The sequence below is a fragment of the Topomyia yanbarensis genome, chromosome 3 (assembly GCF_030247195.1).
Source record: "Topomyia yanbarensis strain Yona2022 chromosome 3, ASM3024719v1, whole genome shotgun sequence".
NCBI classification, from domain to species: Eukaryota; Metazoa; Arthropoda; class Insecta; order Diptera; family Culicidae; genus Topomyia; species Topomyia yanbarensis.
The window spans coordinates 57,530,932-57,551,139 of record NC_080672.1 but is presented as its reverse complement, the minus strand read 5'-3'; the positions used below and the strand labels follow the sequence as shown (position 1 = coordinate 57,551,139).

Below are 20,208 nucleotides of genomic sequence, written 5' to 3'. Positions count from 1 at the left end.
AGCAATTTGGATAGAGTGGTGGACAGGCGGCCACATTTGAGAGGAGGGAGGATGGTAAGTGGTCCTAAAATACCTTCCCCGCCCCTTCGTTACTCTAGCACTATCGTGGCTATCGGTGACCAACGTCGACGAAATCCGCCTGAACGAGATCACCCGAGCTTGATTACGACGACCACGACGACGACGGGGACGTGTGCGTCAATCAGAAAAATAAAGTGCGTAGTGATTTCTTAATTTCTGGTCCCCGCTACGATCGCATGAGACTCGGCAATAGCGGCGACAATCTGATATGCCGCCAGAGAATTTTCTGATGCTATCAGGGGACCAGGCTTTCAACATTTTACGACTTCATTAAAACTGTTCCGTCGAAAAAAAAATAACAATTGTACGAATTTCGTCACAGCAATAATTCAATAACGCGACCTACTTCGAACTCATTCATAATAATAGCTGGCTTTCAATATAGGAAAAAAAAAGTTCATATCATCGTGCATACAAAGACGAAACAACTATGAATGAAACGAAATTAACCAACCAACGAGACCAGGGCGGAACGAAGCCATCATCTAACGAAAAATTTGTATTCCACCAATAAACTATTATCAGATGGAAAAGTAGCGCGCTGCATACTTAGTCTGATACGTTCTCTCTCTCGCTCACTCACTCACTCACACGGAGGGCCACTGGAGCGCACGATTTTGGCATTTCAACTGATACACACACGCACATGCGCTCGCGCGCGCACAGCACCAACAATAATAATCAGCTCCAGCGCGGACTATTTCGGGTTGGTACGGTCAAATCGCGCGGTGCGCTATCACAAGTCCACAAAGCAAAACAACATTCCAATCAGAATGCTGAACGGACGTCGTCTCGAAAACGCCGCGCGGCAGGGCTAGAGCGAGAGCACCGATGCGCGATGCCAGCAAAATTCTGCGCGATCAGCCGACGGCAGCGCAAACAAGTTGTTTTCTTTGGCATTTTTTTTTATTATTTTTTCTTTATTTTGTTCACTTAATTTGTGTTTGTTTTCGTAAGGTTCGGGGGGCAGCGAATTGGTAAACAAACATTGATTGTTCTCGTTCCCGGGAAGCAAAGTACATCCGCCTTTGCGGTGCGATAGGGACTCATACACTGTAGGAGGGGGGCACTTAACAGTGGTGAAGAACGGGAGAGGGGTTGATCTTCTTGCGCAGATAACGCGGACACCCCTGTCTGTCTCAACAACCACCAGAGCGTGTTCAACATTGCTCGGCATCCGGAGCGCGATACTCAAATGCTATGAAACAGAATAATGCACTTCTTCGGGCGAGTTATTGTTGTTGTTGTTGGTGGTGGTGGTGGTTGAAGTTGTAACGCTGATGAATAAGAAAGAAAAAAAAACTGTTGATTCACAAATTTCATTGATAAATTTGCGATGCACGTTTTTCCGCTCCAGACGATAATCGGTGGGTCAGATGAATGATTTCAACCTGTGTAAATGCGGATTGTTTTGCTGCTAACCTGATACTGTCCGGTGATCATTTCAGTATTTACTTTGGGTGGCAAATCCAGATTACCACATCATAGTTAAAGCTCGAATGAACATGTGACCTACGTAGAAGTATAACATAACAATTTTTAAACAAGAAACAAGAATCAATAAATAAGAAATAAGAAACAAGAAACAAACAAGAAAGAAACAACTCAACCCTCATACATAATTAAGGTCATCGTTCCACTCAGACAAGATCATGCGTATTCCCAACGCACACTAAATTCCAAGGGAATTAGTTCCCTAGTTGCTCAAATAAACACTAAACAAATAAGTAATTTAGTTTGGATTGACCAAAGAAATGTCAGCGAATACGTGCTTCATTACCATGCCATTAAATAAATGAACATTTCAGATTACATACGACAAAATATGTCGACAATTATAATAAAATGAAGACCACTTAGTTCCCTTCCCAAGGTTGAGGGGTTTGACGGTATTGCAAACATCATCAGGCATATTGCATGCATCAGCGCTAAAGAACAACTGCTTTAAGATGGTTATTGCATTACGCCTCGATAGTGGTGCATCGAAGAGACCGAGAGGGCTTTGTACACGCGAAATCACATGAACGCGAGCACGCGTGACAAACGCGTTAACATACGAACGCTTAAGCCCTTCGCGATTAACAACGCACATCTACGTTCGCGATCGAGCAAACTTATTAACACCTAGGTAATAAGAAGAACGTTTTAGCACTTACGAAGTTTCAAACGCTGTCTTAAACGCGAACCTACAAACGTCCGCTTTCGCGCGCTCATGAATCGGTCACGTTCGGAAACCATTACTCCCTGTTCTAATAACTTAGGTCCATACATTCAGTAGGACCAACATGGCGTCATCACCGGATACTCTAGTGATATGGAAGATCTCACTCTCTTTTAGCATCTTAGCCGTACATCAAAAATAAAGTATTACATTCACGGTCCGCGCACGATTATCCAAGAACACACGCGAATATGCGAAAGGCACACGGTTATAAAATAGAATTTATACACGCGAAGTTACATACACGTTAGCACACGCGACATACAAACGCACACGCGATCGAACACGTCAACGTACAAATGCTCGAGCTCTTCGCGATGATACACGCGATCGCGAGTCCCAACGCCCGCACATACCTGAACCGTACAATGAATATCACATTCAGAATCACGGCCCGCTACAATTGGCCTAAAGCAGTGTTTTAGTGGGCGCCATTGCCTGTCTCGTCTGAAAATTGTAGTATGTGATTCTGATGGGGAGCCCTTCCGAGAACCTAGCTCTACAGCTCCAGTAGGATAACTGTCGAAAAAAAAAAAATATAATGAAGTGAAGACCACTTAGTTGTTTGCAATAAAATAACAACGAAAAAATCAGTTGCATAACCAAGCTGGTTCAAAGATAGCACTATTAATGAATAATCCAATGAAAACAGGTGAAAAAGGGACACGGACGAAAATAGCTGATCCACAGCCGACGTTAAGTCCAAAAGGCAAAACCATGTCGAAGTGTGTATGTATGATATTTATAAATAAGCTACAAATACTAATTCTCTTTCGAAAGCGACACAGAAACTGAAATTCCCCGCCTTATTTCGATAATACTGTTATAATTATAACCTTATATAGGTTCTCGGGGTCGCTGATTCTGATTCTGACGTCGAAAATGTAGAATTGAAAATGGCGGATCCGATATGGCGACTGTGCTTCACTAAATTTCATGTTGTTTTTTTTTTATATTGGCGTACAACAACTTACAAGGGAGTTTTCGGGGTAGCTGATTCTCTGACGTCAAAAATGTTAAATTCAAAATGGCGGATCCGATATGGCGACTGTGCTTGACTAAATTTCAACTGATACACACACGCACATGCGCTCGCGCGCGCACGGCACCAACAATAATAATCAGCTCCAGCGCGGACTATTTCGGGTTGGTACGGTCAAATCGCGCGGTGCGCTATCACAAGTCCACAAAGCAAACAACATGTAAAATTGAAAATGGCGGATCCGATATGGCGACTGTGCTTGACTAAATTTCATGTTGTTTTTTTATATTGGCGTACAACTTACAAGGGAGTTTTCGGGGTAGCTGATTCTCTGACGTCAAAAATGTTAAATTCAAAATGGCGGATCCGATATGGCGACTGTGCTTGACTAAATTTCATGTTTTTTATATTGGCGTAAAACATCTAACAAGGGGATTTTCGGGGTCGCTGATTCTGATTCTGCCGTCGGAACTGTAAAATTCAAAATGGCGGATCCGATATGGCGACTGTGCTTGACTAAATTTCATGTTTTTTATATTGGCGTAAAACATCTAACAAGGGGATTTTCGGGGTCGCTGATTCTGATTCTGCCGTCGGAACTGTAAAATTCAAAATGGCGGAGCCAAAATGGCGACTGTGCTTGGCTAAATTTCATGTTTTTTTTATATCAGCGTAAAATATCTTACACGGGGGGTTTCGGAGTAGCTGATTCTGATTCTGACGTCGAAAATGTAGAATTCAAAATGGCGGATCCAATATGGCGACTGTGCTTGGCTAAATTTCATGTTTTTTTTATATTGGCGTAAAACATCTTACAAGGGGATTTTTGGGGTCGCTGATTCTGATTCTGACGTCGGAACTGTAAAATTCAAAATGGCGGATCCAATATGGCGACTGTGCTTGGCTAAATTTCATGTTTTTTTTTTATGTTGGCGTAAAACATCTTACAAGGAGGTTTTCGGGGTCGCTGATTCTGATTCTGCCGTCGGAACTGTAAAATTCAAAATGGCGGATCCGATATGGCGACTGTGCTTGACTAAATTTCATGTTTTTTATATTGGCGTAAAACATCTAACAAGGGGATTTTCGGGGTCGCTGATTCTGATTCTGCCGTCGGAACTGTAAAATTCAAAATGGCGGAGCCAAAATGGTGACTATGCTTGACTAAATTTCATGTTTTTTATATTTGCCTAAAACGTCATGGAAGGGGGTTTTCCGGGTAGCTGATTCTGATTCTGCCGTCGGAACTGTAAAATTCAAAATGGCGGATCCAATATGGCGACTGTGTTTGGCTAAATTTCATGTTTTTTATATTGGCGTAAAATATTTTACAACGGGGTTTTCGGGGTCGCTGATTCTGATTCTGACGTCGTAAATGTAAAATTCAAAATTCAAAATTCAAAATGGCGGATCCAATATGGCGACTGTGCTTGACTAAATTTCATGTTTTTATATTGACCTAAAACGTCGTACAAGCGGGCCAATTTCGTAAAAAATGGTTGCCATTTTGGAGGCCCCATTGTGATTTTTCGAATTCTGATATCAAAATTGTAATAAGCGATCCCAAAAACTCCCCTAAATCGAATTTTATGCTCATTGTAACAAAATTCGTAATTTTCGTAAAAAACCAACCTCAAAAACCACATAAACTATATTTATGCTAGTTGAGAAGTTACCCCTGTCTCTCAGAATCTTTTATAGACCAACATAGTAATAAACTCCATTTGTACATATTTTGATAATTTTTTTTTTCGAAAAAAATGACCTACGAAAAATTCTACAAAATGTCAAAATGTTTTTTAGTTCGATATTTGAGATACTAGCACAAAAACATTTTTAGATCTCTAGGACTTTTAGTTCAGACACAGCCGAATTTATTTAAAAAAAAAACGAGATTTTCGAGTTTTAATTGTTTCTATCTAATGAGTCATTAACAAATTCACATAATTTTTTATGTGTATTCCTTACATCCCTAAGAGTTGATTAAAAGAAAGAATTCGTATTAATATGTCAAAGTTAACTAGAAATCCAATAAAAACTTAGGAGAAGTAGGTGAGACGTATATGTCCCACTACGTCGTAAAGTGTTAAGAACTTTTCAAAATTTCATTCAGTGTGTAACCTGTTTTTTCCCGAAGAAAAAAATGGATTACTCAATTTGCACATAAGGGCACAAGACTTAACTTCAAAAAGTAGGATTTCAATGTTCCACTCGTTAGTAACTGACACCAACTTGCTGCCAGTTCGACGATGCATCAAAACTAACACCAAATTGGCGCCAGTTAGACACTAAATTCAAACTGCTCACACTCAACGTGTGAGAACACCTAAAGCAACTGACTGGTACAGAGTTGGTTGTTGACTCGCAGGCGTTCGACTCTCATGCCAACACGCAGTTCGTTTCTCTACTCATCAGCGAGCCAGAGCTTCTGTGCTTGGCTAACCGAGACATCACTCGGAACCAGCCAGTTGCTTTAGATTGCTTTTCTCGCACGTTGTGTGAACTGTTTAGAGTTGGTGTCTAACTGGCGCCAATTTAGTGTTAGTTTTTATGCATCGTCTAACTGACAGCAAGTTGGTGCCAGTTACTGACGAGCGGAACACGAAACATTCAAATCAAACTTTTCATTCAGTTTCTAGTGACTACTATCTCAAGTCATCGGGATTAATAATTTTATGCAATAATTTTGTAAAGCCCATCCAAAAATATATTCTGACACGGGGCTGATAAAAATGCTTAGAAAAATGGAAAAATGTAAATAAAAATTAGCTGATTGCCAAGACGGTCCGTTAGTTACCGATGAGCCGAAGTCGAAACAAAATGTCCGACTTATGCAAATAAAAGTTCGGGATTTTGATTGATCTATTTGAGTAGTTTCAAAAAGACCTAACGAGTCCTCCGATTATGCTCGAATTTTTTTTCTGTCTTTCATTCCTTTCTGAAATAATACGACCGCCATTTTTTATTTCGCGATTAAAGCATTACCAGTCCAGTTGGGGTAGTAAAAAATTTACGTTTCACGACAACTTTCGCGAAAATAACAATGGAACCGATTTTTATTGCAAATAAGCCTTTTTTGGAAGTTCTAAATGTTTTTTTATTAGTTTTCTAGGTCTTTCCTGGAACTTACTAAATAACCCATTTTTTAAGACTGGACTTAATAAAACGCTCGTGTTTTGCAATTTGCATTTTGTATAAACCAATTTTCTAAATATCCCACAGTTAGAGCTAATAGTTGTGGGACCTAGCTCGAACCCTCAACCAATCATGCAAATCCACACCCATCAGGCCGCAGTGAATAGTACTGGATAATCGCGCGCCTGCTGATAGCTTTTTTTTCGCTATGAAATTCCAACCAAAAGTACTGATGATGGCTTTACAACAAAAAAAAAAACACCAGCTCCAAACCAAAAAAAAAACCTTCTGTCGATCGCGGTCCCGAACGGGTGCTGCTGCTGGTGGGGCAGCATTGATCGAAAGTCGGATCCGCGTATGCTCCACATCGTACGATTAATGAGAAGCGGTCAGTGCCCACCATCTCGTTGCCTTTAGCAGCAATTCTCATTCAGGTGAGGTTGCGGATTTTGGAGGCTCGTAAAGCAGAGCTAGCTAGCTAACCGTTTGCCCACCCTCGCTGCCTGCCTGCCTGCCTGCTGACCGAACGGAACGGAATGGAATGTACGTTTAACGGAACATGTTACTGTTTTATTATCGAAGCTGAACCGAAAAAAAGGCATGGGAAACTATTTCGACTTCGGTTGAACACTTGAAAGAAGGGGCAACAAACAAATATTATTGCATCACGCGATGGGGACGCACGGTCTTCTAATCCGTTTGTTGAAAAAATACACACACGCGCGCGCCTCCATTAAAAACCCATTCACTATATTATTATAACGACCAAATTCCTCCGAGTGCCTTACCCCGGGGCCGAAACCAGATCGCAGTGTAAGTGGCTGGTATCTGGTTATGTATTTCGTTTTACTATCATCACCATCTATTTTTGTTCCGAAAGCCTACCACAAAAACGGTTCTGCGCTGCCTTATTATCGGTCATAAAAATACTACACGCTCTTTTTCTACTCTATTTGTTTTCCGTTTCGTTTTATTGCCATTGACGCGCTTATTTGTGTCCCTCGCGAGATCCCCCATCCCCACAAGGCACTCTTGTTTCGCTTACTGGATCAATCAAGCGCGCGCGGCTTACCACTTTGAAAGCTCCGAGAGTTTCCGATCGATGGATAGCTCTCTCGCTGGTGTTGATACACACACACTGTCCATCTGTCTGTCCGTCCGTCTATCTATGGTGACACGGGTTGTCATTCACGTTCAGCTGGCTGTTTAATTGACGATTAAGATGACGATGACGGACACGAGTGGTCGGTCAGCGCAAGATGCCCCTGAACCTCAAACGGCAAACCAATAAAATAAAAATTACAAAACAAATGTTTGTCGTAAAAAAGAGTGAGATCCTGGTTTCGTTCGTTCATCGGTGCTGCTGCGAGCATTTTTCGTGGCGCTTTTGTTGCTATATCTGCGTTGACGCAACGCACTCATAAAAGCACAAACGAGCGCAATATGATTGAGAGGCTAGCAGTTTTTACCGGTCAGTTGACAAGTCGGAATTTGATTATGGCAAAGGGACTTGTGTGAAGCGTAAACGACGAAACTTTGCATGTCGACGATAATCTCCTCATCTGTGACAATAATTTGACAGGCTGTCTCTTAACGCTGTATCGAAATGGCTCAATTCTATTGGAAAACTAGTTTAACCCTCTCAGGTGTCAGATTTCAAACCATTTTTTTCACTATGCTATATTGTGGTAAATACTATATTTTCTCCATTAAGGAGAACATTATTTAAAACCATGTTTGCGCGTGAAAAGCAGAAAACCTATAACTAAATTAGTTATGGAATTTGCGTTTCAACTTCGTCTCATCAGAATCCGACATTAACTTAGTGACAGGACTAAGTTAGCACCGCAAGCTCCAAAAAAACGAAAACACTATTTGTTTTTTCTGGGCAAACCCGTAATCACGTGATGATGTGCCGCAAGAAAAGGAATTCTGATTAAGCTGTTTAAGTCTGAATTAATCTTAGAAGCATCTGCACAGAGATTTCATCAGGTTCGATGGAAAATATTACTTTTGATCCCCAAGAGCCCTCTTTCATAGGTGTCTTCTCGATTGATTCAAACTTTACGATAGTTGCAAAAAATCTCAGGAGGGTAAATGTTTTCCTTCCTCCTATGGCTTCTAGGCACAGCAAAAAATGCCTCAAAGGGATTGCGAGATTCTAACTTGTTCTGAGGCAACATAAAGGCCTACCAATAGTGGTGGGTTGTTCCATAGCACTCTTAGCAATTCCGCAAAAGACCGCCGCCTAGAGTATTCCTTAATGCATAGTGACGACACTGTCGATCTCGACTTTGTGAGCGGGTACGTAAACGCGATACTCCTTCATAAAATATCTGTCGCAATCGGTCTTATTTGCCTGTTTTAGACTGCAAATAACAATCGTTGCCTGTCAGGTCTTTTAAAATCCTTAGAACTTTAAACGTTTATTTTCGTTGGTCAGGAACAAGTTCGCAAACGGTTCGACTGGGTTCGATGGGTACATTTTCAAGTGCGAAATTATAGTCTACAATAAAGGATCCTGTTCAACAACCTTTCTACCGCTAGTAATCAATTACGTGCGGCTCTAGAGCCGGGCGTAAAGAGACAATGAAATGCACACGAAGGATTTCTGGAGTTAAAGGATATTTGTAAACGAGTCAGCGATTGTGTAGTAAAGTACATATACTGCCATTCGATTTTGACGGGGAGCCCTACCGCGATACCCTAGCTCTGCTGTTCCAGTAGGACAATTCTCGTAAAAAATAAAAAAAATTACAATACTCTTCCTGCGCCAAGAAATCATAATGTTTTGTCGTGGAAACTGATGAAACTCTCTTCAGTTTTTCTGCAGAAGAGTGCATTTTGTATGCTTGACTGTTTTAATCAGCATTCAAAAATCTATTTAAAAACGTTTGGTTGGTAAACAGCATTTTTAATTCACAACAGCAGTAGAAAGAATTTTAATGGCAAATGTAGCCGTATAGTTTCCCAAAATCGGCTTTTAAATAGCTATTGATACTAGTCGGTGATCACGACGTAGATCTCTACTTTGTAGGTGGGAATGTAGACATGGTAGCCAATTAAAAAATACTTGTCGTCAGTAATATCATTTGCATGATTTAGATTGGCTGTCACAATGCTGAGCGTCGCGACTGAATATTTCTGTATCAGGGCTGTAAAGTAAGCCTTTTTCAGACTAGTTCATATAAACAGGGTCCTAGAGCCCGACCCAAAGTGAAAAGTTAATGAAACAGCAATTACGGGAGATATAAACAATGGAAAGACAAGTCAGGTAATAGTACAGAATACATGTATTCATCTATCATTTCTCGACGTATGGCTGGATGCACTGGTAACAATTGTTTATGGTTTATGGTTTATGGTTTTATGGTGCTCTTGAAGTCTCTCATAAAACTTAGATTGCACTTCTAGTGTGCTATAAAACTTCAATTGTTACTTGGGTGCTACAGGTACTAAATGGCAAAACCGCTAGCAAATGGCAAGGAGAATGTGTAAAAATTTTTGACAGGAGCTGATCTCAAAACCATCTTTTTTTACTCGTTATTTTAGTATACTAGTTTTTATATCACTTTAACAAAAGCACTGTTTTGAGCGACTTAGTGGAATGTTATATTAAACACTTTAACCGTTGTCTTCCGTTTTAATTCCACTATGATGATCATAGTGGAATTAAAACGGAAGACAACGGTTAAAGTGTTTAATAGTTTTTATATGATACTATTTACTGAACATATGCTCCGTCGGTTATCTTCAAACACCTAGCGTCAACTTATTTTACAGACTTTTTGGTGATATCAAACGGGGAGATCGAAATGATGAGTGAAGCGAAACCAATTATGTGAAAAAAAATCCCATCGTGGCGAGATTCAAACTCGCAACCTACGAGACTCCGGCCCAATGCACTAACCCTTATGTTATCTCAGGCAGGGTACGATCGTCACCGTCGTCAGTGGGATAATCACATGTTCTTTCTGGGATAGCGCAAGGGGCATTGGGCCGGAGTCTCGAAGATTGCGGGTTCGAATCTCGCCACTGGGGGAATTTTTTTCTTCTCATAATTGGTTTCGCTTCACCCACCATATCGATCGGTTATAAAGTCTTAAATAAGGTATTGACATTTACGTCAAAAACAAAAATAAATGAATTATTGGTTTAACTTTATTTACAGTCAAACAGTCTTTTAAAATCGGATTTTTCGAGTTTCCAAGCATCGGAAATATTGATCTTTTTGGTGGACGTACAAATATTTAAAAAACAATCGCTTCGAGCTTTGCTATGATAGAGGAAGGCTGATTTCCTCAATAAACCGTCTGCTCGGTTAACCGATCTCTATGTACAGTACCCCCGGAAAAATGCTCCATCGTTCGCCTTCAAACACCTAGCGTCAACTGATTTCACGAAGTCTTCCGAGAAAATGCTCCGTCCGGTTTCAATCACCGCAATGGTATTGCAGAGAAAATCAACAGTAAACTTAAATTTGAAAATTTATGTCCTGTTGGTGCTCCTTATTGATAACTTTTTCTCGAAATTAAGGAAATTTCAGTTTGTGTTCTCGAAAGGCGGAAAATTTCAGTTTGTGTTCTCGAAAGGCGGAAAATTTCAGTTTCTGTGTCGCTTTCAAAAGAGAATAGGTATCCGCAGTTTATTTATAAATGTTATATATATATATATATATATATATATATATATATATATATATATATATATATATATATATATATATATATATATATATATATATATATATATATATATATATATATATATATATATATATATATATATATATATATATATATATATATATATATATATATATATATATACATATATATATATATATATATATATATATATATATATATATATATATATATATATATATATATATATATATATATACATATATATATATATATATATATATATATATATATATATATATATATATATATATATATATAAATACTTCAAAATGGTTTTACTTTTTTTGACTTAACGTCGACAGTGGTCAGCTAGTTGCGTCCGTGTTCCTTATCACCTATTTTTATTGGTGTGATGCTATCTTTGAACATGAACACCCTTGGTTATGCAACCAATTTTTTGCGATATTATTTTATTGCAAACATTTTATTATGGTTGTTCATATTTTGTCGCATGTAGTTTTAAATGTTTATTGATTTGATCGCATTGTAAGGGAACACGTATCCGCCAGGTGATGCCAATCGAGCTGGCATTTCTTTGGACTGAGCAAACTAATTTCCTTGTTTGTTTAATGTTTATTTGACCAACTAAGGAACTAAATCACTGAAAATGTAGTAGGCGTAGGGAATACGCATGGTTTTGCCTGAGTGGAATGATGACTTTAATTATGTAGGAGGGTTGCGAATTGACAATTCGTGAAAAGAATCGAAAACGAGTTACCAATTTTCAGCAGTTATATCAACGCGAAGAACGAATCTTCTATTATCTATTTTAGTCCTTTAAATCATCAATCAATTATAATAATTGTTCTCATTGTATTGAGTGCTTTCATATACTTTCGACCCAGTACATGAACTATATTATTGATTTAATGTTAAACATATCACATCATGAGTGTAAATATCTTATAACATGATTGTTGCGGTAAAAGTGGACACAATTAGGAGTCCCTTCTTTATTTCTTGCATTTTCTCCATTTTATGGAAATGTCTTGTTTCATCGGTTTGTTTCAAGTAAACATCAGCGACACTCCCGACTGTCGGCTGTCCGGAGCTTAGTATGCTAAGTTGCTTTTATTGCAAACCGTGCATTTCCAAATTAATTCACCAAACGATGAATCTACCAAATTTTCGGCAGCCGGCTGACCAGAGCAAATAAATAAACGACAACGCGTTTGAGAGCTGCAGAGATCGTATCACTTATTAAGGTGAATCCATGTTTGTGTAACTCTTTACCCCATCCTATTAACAAAAACTCCTTTCTGTGGCAAACGTGGAGATGCAGACGTATACACGATCTCCATAGCAACGTTTGTTACACTAACATTCCTTCACTTCCCCGATGATTGTAAGGACGTGACCGGTGTCGTTATTTGCATTTAAAAGTTTACCACTCTGGAAACATGTACATTGACGATGGATAGCTACTCCTAGGCCCCGTTTGTTGATTATCTGTGCAATTTCGCTTATTTTGGTCAATCACGGAGTAGCATACACGAATTGTACGATCATCATGCTCACGCTCATGATCATGCTCAAATATCATATATGGGTACTTCGATATTGAAAGGAAATTAAAATCTCTCAATTTTTCGTCGGTGTATTTCGTCCTTGGCAGCTATTAAGTGAAGAAATGAGTCTGAGGGTCGGCAAAGCGACGTCATTCTCAATTGTTTTTAGTCAAAACTGCCTTACCAAGTCAGCAATACTTCTTATGTCCTTATCTAGAAAGCTGCATAGTAAAGATTTTTTTACTGGTCCTTCTAACTCACGAATGAACTTTGTTCTACCGGAGTGAAAATTCTGTTGTTTGTGTCAGTGGAATAAGGATAAGTGTGCTATTTCTATATACATACCTACTGATTTATTGTTAGGAAATTGAATTGTGAAACAAATGCAATGCACAGTGCACAGTGGGACGAGCCCGGTCTTAAGTCCATATATGAAGGTTATGCGATATTCTCACTAGTATTTTTCTCGTATCAGCTGAGCCATCAGAGTCTTTTTCGCGAGATTTTAAGTGATTTGAATGTAAAATGAATTTTTGACAGCTTTTTGAAGGGCATAACTCGAGTGTTTTTTTTGCAATATTTGACCATAGGAACTACATACGGTTATTTCCGTTTTTCAAAGAAACGGTTGATTTTATGCATTGCATTACTTCACCAAATTTATCCGTGTGATAAAATTACATCGTAAAATCGCCAAAAATAAGTCACTAGTTGGTTTAGTTAGTATTTGGATAACTGTTTGTCATGATTTTTTATTGAATTCGAGCTTCTAATGCGATATCAACAACGACGCCCGCGAATGCCCGCAATCACACGATACTCATTCGAAAGCTTTTAATTTTCTCTTTAAATTGAGCCTATGCTAGTTTTGCGAAAACTTGCGATAAGCAGTCAAAATTTTAAAAAACTGTAAATGGAGACGCATGGTTATTACTGATATTGAATTTGAATAATCACTTTTAACTAGAATAATGACACGTATACATGCACAACTTTCAAATAGCATTGAGAGCATGATCTACAAGGGTTTTACTAGTGATCAAGAGTAAGGAGCGGAGTGGAGGTATGGTTTTTAGGTGGTAAAGGTATTAGGAATTTTTAAAAATCAGTAAATATTTTCAATCATCTGAAAAATGTCAAAATGTTTTTGGAACTATTTCTTGCTAACTTACGCAATAACTGTCAAATTGAGTGAACACAGTTCTAGTCATTTGGTGAGACTATTTTGATCCGAATTTGTATAGCACTGATATAGCTTAAGGTTATGCAACATTATTTAAATAAAATTAGACCATTTTTAAATGTACCATATACGCGAAAAAGGGTTTTGGATTTATTTTTATTTAAGATAAGAAATAAGCAACCTAAGTAACTTAAAACACACTTGCGAAAAAATCGTTAACCATCTTGTTGATTAGTTAATGTAATTAAACATTCCACTAAGACGCTCAAAATGTTTGTTTTGAAAATGAAAGAAAATTTAGTTTCCATATCAAGTAACCCACTAATGAATTGAACGTTTCAATATTAGTCAAACACATCTTATTTGATCTGTAGAAACTAAATAGTCAATTCTGAAGCCACATAATGAGATGTCAATCAATTCGTTTCAATGTGGAAAATAAATTCCAAAATTACTATTGAAAAAATCATTATAAAAGACAAAATACTTACTTTTGAGCCACTCTAATAAGTAGTAAAGTCAATTTCTATTTTTATAACCAAAAAAGAATTCAGCGCACAAAAATTTCTTTAAACGTTTTTTTGAACTTTCACAACAAAATAATTATTTTTGAGCCACCCTAATGCATGATGACTTTTTTTACAAGTGTTAATATCAAAACCGATTTAGCACACGAAAATTAATATACACAAATTTTAAGAACAATTTCGAAAAAAAAAAATTTGAGACGCCCTAATGAATAGTAAATGTTTATTTTTTAAATATTTTACTATCAAAAACGAATTCAGCGCACCAAAATTACATGAAACCGTCTTGTTTGAACCGATACGGCAAGGTTTGGACTTTAGTCCACCTTTTGTTCTAAGTCGTGCCACTGTGCAGTGGTTCAGAATGCAAGTTTAGCAGGAATTTTGAGATTTTACTAAAACTAAACAAGTTAGCCTTATTAAGTCTTTGGAGAAGTTTTTGTAGTTTATGAGCCATTGATTTAAAAAACATCTATTTTTGAAATATTAATTGCTTATATCTTCTGAACAATAAAAGCTATAGTTTTGATGCATTAGAAGAAAATGTTCGTCTTCAAAAACTCTGAAAAACATCTGAAGGAGAGGTTGTAAAAAAATGAAAAGAAAAAAAGTTATATTAAAAATTTGGTTTTTCATAAATTGGCTCTTTGTAATATGTTTAAATTTCACGGTGAACAATATAAAAAATGTAGTTTCGTTTTCATGATAAAATTTTGCACTTTACAATACTTTTCTATTATTTTAAATAGTGGGTAGGGTGGTTCTAAATTTTTTAAAATCAGAAAAATAACTTTTTAATGGTTCGAGATAGAGTTTCGCTGTCTTCCATAAAATTGAAGATAATGAAATTTTGAAGAAACTTTGTCGAAGACACTGAAACTCTATGTCGTATACTTTTCATTTTACAAGAAATTTAGCAAAAAAATTTAGGGTGTTTCTTAAAAAATGGTTTTCTTTGTATGACTTTTGCAGTTTTGATTTTTCATTAAGATCACTTTAGAAATACTTTCAGATATTTTGAAGGAGAACAATTTGTCTTAATATATTGAACCTCTAGCTTCGCTCGTTAGAAAGTTATATATACTTTTTACTAAAAATAAACAATTTTTTGAGTAAATATTGCAAGGTATAATAAAATATCGCATTTGCCATTTTTTGGTGATCTATACTACAAAGCATGCTATTTCATATGAAAGCAACAGTATTCAATGTTGAGATAATTCTATTTGAAAAAGTTATATTTTTTATATAAAAGCTCTTATAACTTTAAAACGAAAAAAGTTACGTAGTTGGTGTTTTAAAGCAAATTATGCGCCCTAAAATAATCTTTAAGTTGTCCAAAGGGTACTTTAGCGTAAAATAAAAACTTCAAAAGTTATAGAAATACAACTGTTTTTTAAGGAACACCCTAAAGCTTACATTTGAATTCCTCGTGCAATGGAAAATATAAAAGCTAGAGCTTGCATGTCTACAGAAAATTTGTCCAAAATGTGTTGTTCTACAACTTTACCGAAGACAGTAAAGCTCAAACCGTTAAAAAGTTCTATTGTAAATATTGCTAAATTTAGAACCACCCTAGCATCGGTCTAAACAAAAAGAAGGGCCTTGCAAAGTACAACAACTTTGCCAAACATGTTGTAAGGCTAAGTCATTTAATTTTAGCAAAAAGTTAAAATTCCTGCTAAATTTGCACTCTGGGGCGCAAAACTGGTACCTCGCCAAGGGCGCCTTAAGACCACGCTACGGCTCTGAGCTCAAGCTATTATATATTTTTTTAAACATAGGAAATCAAACTACACTTTTCGGAATCGTAGTAGCCATGCGTGCGGGACGCAAAAAAAAGTGGCTGCTGTCAAATTTTTGTGATCAAGTTTTTCGTCGAGTTCTGGCGTGACATTGTATCAATAAAGTATGGAAAATGAAGTGTAGTGCATCAAGCCCACTTTCGGAGACGTGGCGGAAATTGGGGTTAATAAGAATTGGCAAGCAAGGAGTTCCCGGGGGCTCGGAAAGGCTTACACAGAATTTTTTTCAAAGCATTTCGGATACCAACATCAAGATGGATACATAAATTGGTTCAAATTCCGCTGTCCTCGAATGCAGTGCAAAATGAGTTACTTTTTCGGTCTACGACGAAGCGGTCAACGGTACCAGTGGAATACCCTTTGGTGAGATTAACCCAATTTATCTTGTTCTTGTATGTACTTATTTTGTTTTGAAAGCAACATACCACGAAAGATACTCACAGGTGGGTCCATAGTGGCATACACTCTCCATCATTGACGGCTCCCGAGGTCTCGGCTATCATTTTCTTGTACCTTTCTTTCTTTATTTCAGAGAGCGAATAAAGGCTCTATAACCTAGGCTCAGGTCTAATAACCGCTGTCCCATCCCAGGAACCCTCTTAGCAAAGTCACCCCCAACGATTTATCAAACCCCCATCAAATTGAAACGGTTGTGTACGGTTGTCCACGTTTCTTCCTTATTCAAGGTTCAAAATAATCCGTTGATTAAATTATTCATTAAATGAATAATTTGATTGCCGTATAATTTTGAATCATCTTTATTTTGTACGCTGCACAGTTGGCCTGGCCGCTTTAATGCTTGTGTCATATTCAATATTCTGTTCTAACCCTTACACAGCCAGTATTGAAAAGCATCCTGGAAAACACTGCATTGATTCTGTAGTGTTTTTCTGTCAAAGTTAATATTTGAAGCATATTTTGATATGCCGCAAATATTAAAACGGCCAGGCCTACTGTGCAGAGTTGGGTTTGAAGATGTTTCAAAATTAGACGGCAATTAAATCATTCATGTAATGAATAATTTAATTAACGAGTTGTTTTGAATCTTAAATTAGGAAGAAACGAGGACAACCGTACCGACCGTTTAATTTTGAAGTAAATCGTTGGGAGTGACTCGGCTACGAAGGTTAATATCACTCTATTGGTTCTTTGGGATGGGACAAAGGTATTTACACCTTGCCCTGGCTAATAAGCCTAGGTTAAAGCGCCTTTACTCGCTCGCTTGTGTCATATACAATATGTGCCACAAACATTGATAATGACAAGAAAAATTGTGGGCGAACGTCTGCTATTTTCCAGGATCGCTACATGTATTGGCTGTGTATGTGTAGACTAGACTAGACATAGGAAATCAAACTACACTTTTCATCAAAGAAACTATCCATTTTCAGATAATAATTTCCAATAAATAATAGGATAAGTAATCTACGTTTCGCCTTCGTTTCATCAGTACCTGACATTGACTTGGGTCCAAGTAGACCCTAAATCCAAATCGTGGCAAATATCTGATAAAGCGTGGAGAAAGAACAAAATTTCGGATTTGCTAGCGAAACCAATGCGATTTATTGTGTGCTATTTTTCTCTTTAAGCAGAAACTTAGGTAAGCGATGTGCGTTTCGGCTTCGTCTCATCAGTATCTGGCACTGACTGAGCGCTTTAGAAGAACATGCCCATTTACAAAACAAAAATCCATCAAATTTCAACCATTAAAATCTTCGATCAAACTCAACTTATTTCCGTCCAAAGCGGCCATGCCCCATGTCCATGTTGTGAGACGCCCCAACTCTCGATGCCGCGGCGTAACCACTAACCACAACGCGCACCACCCCGCACACGATAATCTGGGGCCCCACCAATAAATTAGCATTCCGGCAGCGATCGTGACTGATTGATCACCATCATTAGCGTGCGCGATTGGCATATTCCTATCCTAGTCCCGACCGAGGGGCGGCAAACCTGTTCCGAAAAGTGAAGAATTTCAAAAATGTTTCGTTCTCTTTCTGTTTTTTTTTTCGTTGCGTTTCGTCGACCTGTTTACCTCCCTCCCTCCGGCTATCCCCATCCGATCATCGCATCTCAGCCAGGGGGAGGGGAAAGCTTAACTTTTTTCTTGAATGAAATTTTTCCACCCGGTTTTGAACCGACGGGGCGGGGAGGGGGGGGGGTGAGAGAGGGGACTTTGGCTGTAAAAGCTTTCTCTCCACTCTGCATCCCTAGATAGATCATTGATGTGATTTTTAAATGCCGTTTCTTGTCTCACCACCAAATTGCTTGCTGCTTAGCTGCTGCTGCCTGCTCTCGTATATTTTTTGTTCGACTGTTTTGAATTTCGATTCCCGGATGGTGGAGGCCGGCGGTCCCCATACCCCAATAGAGTAGTAGGTAATTATGGAACGCGACTGCGGATGAGAGGGAAGCTCTCGGTAAGATGCAAAAAATGTATTTAGAAAGAAGAAAGCAAAGAAGAGAGCCTCAAAATGAGCACGTGAGAATGGAATGTTGGGCGAAGTTTGAAGTTCAACGGCTCGTGGTTCGCGTTTCTCTCGGAGTTGTTAATAAGTCATTTTGCCGCCGTCCGCTAGCATGCCCTTTGTTTCCCCCCTTTACCAACTAGGTGCACGATTTTGCTTAGTTGAGTGTTTTTTTTATTACGGGTTGTTAAGGCAGCTGGTATATGTTGGCTTTCTGCTTGCGGAAACTAAACCTACAGATTTACACGAAGATCAATAGTATAAAGGAACGTTTTAAGCATGATTGCAGGGAACTGCGTCAGCTTACTTGGTATTTGCTCTTACTAGTGTCGTAGGGACGAAAACGATCTACTGGGGAAGTTTGATGTGATGTGAGAAGATATTTCTTGTGAGCAAGATCTATTTCTTTCTCTTGGCTACGAAGGGGAGTCTGACTCTATCGCTAATAACTGACAAATCATTCCTTTTACAGTATGGTATCAATCTTTTTGGAATCATCAGTATTTTTATAAACAATTTTGTATTCTTCCAACTGATACCCGACAATGAATCAGTTTCTTTGAACTGATGTACAAATGGCGCTAGTATTACGAGTTGAGTCAGTCTGCACGCACGAGGTATTTCACGTGATTTGTTTACAATTTTTTTACAATCAAAGACAAACTGTTCTCTAGATGTTTTTTTTCAAAATAATATAGCGCAAAAATGTGACCCGTTGAATTCAAAAAGTTAACTTATCATTTGGGGTTCGAGTGAACGAGTTGTAAAAAATCGAGTTCTTATTTGAATAAATGTCTAGGGAAATATTTTCAAATATTTGTAGAACAAATAAAAAATAAATATCTCTTACATTGTTCCAGAGCCCATTTTGATTCGCAGTTGGATGTTCGCTTCATGCAATAATAGACAACGAAACGAATAAAGACTTGCATTAAATGAAGGCACGGTTGCTTCGTTTGACGTTTTCGGTAATCTCACTGAATATTGAAGACGAGTGCAGACGAATATGGCGGATTTCCATTCAATGAATTCGAAATATTTCTATCACCTTACTTTGATACTATATCCTAGAATCCAAAACAATGAAACATCAATTTACTAACTCTTTCAATTTACTTTCTTTTACAGGAAAATCAAAAGGAAAACGCCTGTCCCATCTGTCCTACGGAAACGACGCTGATGCTGCCGAACGGAACGAAGCAGACGCAGACGTGTCCGATTGCCCCCAACAAAAGGGGCGGTCACGTTTCGGACCACAAGGATCACCGACTTTGTTGGGATGCAAATCACTGCCAAAATAGTAAGTGCCGTTCGTTTGATCGTATTGCCTGTCCTGTCTGTCAGGTTGGGTATCGTAGTTTTTATTGTCTGCCACACGGAAAAAAATCCGTTCATAAATTCATGAACAAAAGGTCACGATTTCGTGAACTGAACGATGTACGAAAACCGTGACCAAGTTCCTGAAATTATGAGTAATAAACCTCGTATTCATGAAACTATTTGTGTTTTCTAAAAACCAGTTCGCTCCGAATATATACTTAGCGTTACATTAGAATGGTTGATTGGGTTACGGTTGTTGTTCCCTG

The 20,208-nt window shown here is 38.1% G+C and overlaps 1 protein-coding gene across 2 annotated transcripts in view; it reads left to right on the top strand.

The window, feature by feature from the left end:
- The window catches only part of LOC131690365 (insulin-like receptor), a 122,616-nt gene that overhangs the window by 55,906 nt on the left and 46,502 nt on the right, over nucleotides 1–20,208 (top strand). For both annotated transcript variants that reach the window (XM_058976076.1, XM_058976077.1), the window contains exon 2: nucleotides 19,751–19,922. In XM_058976076.1, coding sequence (XP_058832059.1) covers nucleotides 19,802–19,922 — 121 coding nt within the window. In that variant the 5' untranslated portion in view covers nucleotides 19,751–19,801. The remainder of the gene's footprint in view (nucleotides 1–19,750; nucleotides 19,923–20,208) is intronic.